Source organism: Echinops telfairi, unplaced genomic scaffold (genome assembly GCF_000313985.2).
Source record: "Echinops telfairi isolate 266 unplaced genomic scaffold, ASM31398v2 ScPeMD7_7400;HRSCAF=8409, whole genome shotgun sequence".
Lineage (NCBI taxonomy): Eukaryota > Metazoa > Chordata > Mammalia > Afrosoricida > Tenrecidae > Echinops > Echinops telfairi.
This window is the reverse complement of record NW_022111300.1, coordinates 9550493-9555445: the sequence shown is the minus strand read 5'-3', so window position 1 is coordinate 9555445 and position 4953 is coordinate 9550493. Positions and strand designations below refer to the sequence as shown.

Here is a 4953-nt window from a genome sequence, read left to right as displayed (position 1 = left end):
GAACTACCCTGTGCATTTCTGCGTGGAACTCTTGACAGGATGGAACTACCCTGTGCATTTCTGCGTGGAACTCTTGACAGGGTCGAAGGCCTCTTCTTCCTCCCGTGGAGCCAGTGCGCCACCAGGGCGCCTTCTATGGTCCTCAACAAAACAGCCCGGGAGACCCTTGTGAACTAAATTGGATCGTGCTCTTCCTCTGCCATTGAGCCCCCGTCATTGCTTCCATCTCCCGTAAACACCGGGTCTTCTCCGTGGCCTGCAAGGCCCTGCACCATCTGACCCCATTTGTCCGGGCTTTCTCTCCCCTCGCCGTTCTGCTTTCTCACCAGCTTCCACGCTGCAACTTCTATTTGCAGACAAATCCCACCTGATGGCTTTAGCAGGGCTGCTACCTGTCTGGGAGCCGTGGGGGCGTAATAGTTACACAGTGAGCTGCTAACCCCAAAGTCAGCCCTTCGAAGCCAGCAACCACTCCAAGGGAGCAAGACACAACGCTGTCTACTTCCCTCAAGAGTTACATCTTCTCCAGATGGATTGACACAGTGGCTGCAAAAATGGGCTCCAACATAAGAACAATGGTGAGGCTGGCGCCGGCCCGGGCAGTGTTTTGCTCTGTGGTGCACGGGGTCACCATGAGTCAGTGGTGACGCAGTGGCATCTTAAGAACAGAGACTTACGGTCTTGGAGACCCACAGCGGAAGCTCTCCCAACATGGTCCCAGGAGTGGGAATCTAGTGGATGGCAATGGGTCACCTCTGTCTGGGGGGCAGGTGTCTGAGTTGCTCACCCCTTCACCAGCTTCAAGTCTTTCCTTTAACCCTCACCTTCACAATAACCTCTCTGCTGTCTTTGGCCCTGGCGCTGCTCACCCTGCTCTGCTATTTTTCCCACAATTCTGATCACCTTCCAGCATACTGCACACACTGATCTCCTCTGTGTATTTGTCTTGTCTCTCTCTCCTCCTACAGTGAAAGTGCTCCGGGGGCAGCGGTCCTCCTCTGTTTTGTGCCTTAGCATATCCAAAATCCCTAGACCAGTACCGGCCACTTGGAAGGAAGGGGATACATCTGGATGAGATGAGTAGACTGAAAGAGGCAGGAGGCACTGCCTGGTATAAAAGAGGAAATTGAAAGGTATACTAGTTTTCTTTTGCTGCCTAACAAAGGATCATCATCATAGCAGCTTAAAACAACACCCATGGATTATCCCCGCACCTAGTTCTGGTGGTCAGAACCCTGGCACTGCATGACTGGGTGCTGTGTTGGCATAAGGTTGGAATCAAGAGGTGTGCAAAGACCCACATCTAAGCTCCCATGTGTTCTGGGCAAGACTCAGTTCCTTGTGGCTGCAGGACTGAGGTCTCCGCTTTGGAGCTGGCTGTTGACTGGGGGCTCTCCGACCCTGCTCTCAGGTCCCACGTCACATGCCCATCTCCACCAGCTGTTCACAACGTGCCAGTTTTCCCATCAAGAGCAGGAGGATAATTTCTCATGCTTCAAGTATCTCCCTTCAGAAAACGCTGTTTAAGTGCTCCCCTAATTAGGTGGGGTCCACCCAAGCCAATCTCCCTTTGGATCAACTGACTTGAGACCTTAAACATATCTGCAAAGTCCCTTCATTATATAATGCCATGAAATCATAGGACCGCAGTCCATCACATTCACAGCTTTGTCCACTCCCTCGGGGAGGGGATTATACAGAGGATGTTCAGCAGTGGGCAGGCATCCTAGGGGTCATCGCAGCCAACCACAGATGGATAAGCCTGAAGTCAGGTTCCTCCATGGACCAGGCAGGAAAACAGGTAAAAACCGCAGGAGTCAGTATTCGTAGGATCAGGATTTCTAGGTAACAAGGTATTTTAAAAAGGTCTTTGCCAATGAAACATCTATAATTATTTTTTAGTCCATGTAACAGACAGGCCTAGGGAACTATATTGTGACAAGCTGTGGTGGATGTGGAAGGAAACATTAATGTAACAGGCTGAACAATGACGCATGAGTTAAAACTACTGTTACTAAGGAATTATGGTTATTCCAGAAATCATCACAAAAGCAGTGATCCATCCTGCTTTTTCCATTCCAACGGAAAGCATCACTCACCTGCCCTAGGTCCAAGGTGACATTCACTCTGTTGTACTGTGCGCCCGAGGACAGAGGGGGACTTTGCCACCAGCGTTCGCTTCCATCGATCGCATTGGTGATCGGGTGTGCTTTCCGGGGGTCTTCAGAATTGCAATAGTCACAGAACTGGCCCTGGAGGGGAGAAAGGGAGGTTTTCCTTTCATTTGCAAGTAATTAAAGTCAAAGAGGTGATCAAAACAGACTGTTTCAGACTGCTTAGAGTGCAGCTGTTACAATGAATCAGAGGATATTCTGAAAAGCTGAAACCATACCACTGGTGGATACTCTTGTTCATTGTGTCTCTAGGATACAGATTTGATTTATCTTTCATTTTACAGCTACTGTTTCCTTGTCCAATAGAACCCTTGAAGATAATCCTATTGTACTTGGGAAGCAACGATCTTTTCTAGTTGACAAATGCTTTCTCACGCTTTCCTTCTGCTCTGGGCAACTCTGGGTCCGACATTAGGGCACAAAGGGGATTCCGGCCCATGTGGGAATGGAGATCTGAAGTACACAAATGCCATAAGGGAAGGGTGGGAAGGGCAGCTCCCTGATCGAGTGAAGAATGCTGGGCCTCAGGGCAGGAGAGGCTCCAAGGAGCTCAGGAAGGCAGAGAGGAAGAGACGGGACTCCAGCTGGCCTGGGAAGGATGGCTAGGACTTTGATACATGGCTTTAAAAAAAAAAAAGTGAAATGATCTATTTATTTCTACATGTTTCAATAATAAGAAAGAGGGGGAAAAATACACCTTGACTGGAAAAAGTTTCTAGAAATAACTTATCAAACCCGTAATGCCAGAGATAATGGCTTTTCTAGATTAACTGCATCAGCAAAGTTTAGTGGTTCTCAACCTTCCTAATGCTGCGACCCTTTCATACGGTTCCTCATGTGTGGCTTTATAAGTTCTAACAAAAAATTCCACATGTTTAAAGTTACATACTACCAAGAAAAAGTGTAATATATACTTTTCTTTGAAAAAAGAAATTAAAATTAACTTTTAAAAATAAGTTTAGTTTTAAAAATTAATAAGTAGAGAGTCTGATGTTTTTTCTTTTGGTTTTAATAAACAGAAATTTATTTGCCCAGGTTTACGTGGCTAGAAGTCCAAATTCAGGGCGCTTGGCACATTAGTAATCTTCCTGTGGGTTAACATCTATCTGTTTTACAGCTCTGGCTCCTTGCTTAATCTTTCTATTTTAAAAAAGACGGACTCAAAACATGCTTTACATTAATCCTGTCTCATAAAAAAACAACAAAGAAAACCCATTCCCAAATGGGATTACTACAACAGGTATAGGGGTTAGAATTCATGACACAATTTTTGGAAGACACAAGTCAATGTATAACAATTTACACAAAGTGGGGAAGCAAAATATGGACGTTTATATGTGCGGTAAATAGAGCTAAAGTAATTTTATAGTTGCTCTGGATCTCACTGAGTAGTTTTTTTAAAAATAATTTAATGGGCACACTTACAGCTCTTATCGCAATCCATACATGCTTGTACACCTCTTATCACAATCCATACATCCATCCATTGTGTCAACCACGTTTGTCCATATGTTGCCATCATCATTTTCAAAACAAAAAGTCTGATTTCTTAGTTATTTTTAAATGGTCAGTGTGGGAACCTTTTTCTTCAGAATTATTAAAATATTTCTTCTCTTTAATTTTGTTTCATCTTGAAATTCTGGCAGTTTCGCTCTACCTCACAATGTAATGTTCACTGCAAATCAGCGTAGGTGAAGAATCCATATGGAAAATAGTAAAATCCAGTCCCTACTCAAACCACGTACAAAATCAACTCCCCATGAATTTAGGACTTAAATTGCTCGAATAAAAATATTAAACCTCTTAGTGGACACCTGTGGCACAGAGGATGACATAATGGTCCGCTAGTGGCAAGGTCAATCTTTCAAGGCCCGCCGCTGCTCTGAGGCTGTCAGAGCTCTCGGAAGCCCGAGGGAGCAGCTCTGCCCTGTCCCGTGGGGTCACTAGCAGTTGAATTGCCTTGATGGCAGTGGGTTTGAGGTTAGTGGAAAATAAAGATAAGCACCTTTCAGACCTCAGAGCAAGAAAACGTTAAACAAGATGCAGAGCGCATCGACTATAAATGATGTGTGTCTGTGGTAGTTAATTTCATGTCAACGTGAAAAGATAAAAATGTGTAGGGGTAGAGTGTAGCCTGTCCATCGGGTCACAGTCTGATGACTTCACTTGGAAGTGCGACCGAGATATAGCGCTCTCTGGAGGTCTACCTCTCTTTCTCTCTCACGCTCTCTAACGTCACCATCCTGCTTGCTGGCCACCCAGAGAAACACTGGAGCCTGGCACTGCTTTCACCACCATTGGATCCACAGGACTTTACACCCTCTGGCCTGTGATCTTTCTGCATTCTGCATCATATCTTGTGGCTGCATGAGTCTGAAGAGGGACTCATGGACTAGTATCGTACTTATGGACTTGAGTTGGACTGGGCTGGGATTGTTTTTTTTTTTAATCATTTTATTAGGGACTCTTACAAATCTTATAACAATCCATCATTCAATTGTATTAAGCACACTTGTACATGCGTTGCCATCAACATTTCCAAAACATTTTCTTTCTACTTGAGTCCTTGGTATCAGCTCCTCTTTTTTTCCCCTCCCTCCCCACCCTCCCACTATTACTTCTTGATATAAAGCTCTTCCTTACACATATATGAGTATCACTGGCTGTGTTTCTCTAGTCAACCCAACCTAACACAATGCCAATTATTAATCCAAGTAAAAGGTAGTCCTTGACAACTTCTAGTTTTTCTTCATGTATCATGTGGTTTATTCATCCGGTT

The 4953-nt window shown here is 44.9% G+C and overlaps 1 protein-coding gene across 1 annotated transcript in view; it reads right to left on the bottom strand.

Annotated features, from left to right (window-relative positions):
- Window positions 1–4416, bottom strand: part of LAMA3 (laminin subunit alpha 3) — a 259097-nt gene extending 254681 nt beyond the window's left edge. The window contains 2 exon segments of the mRNA XM_045296310.1: window positions 2100–2252; window positions 4399–4416. Coding sequence (XP_045152245.1) covers window positions 2100–2252; window positions 4399–4416 — 171 coding nt within the window.
- Between the last annotated feature and the right edge of the window lie 537 nt (window positions 4417–4953).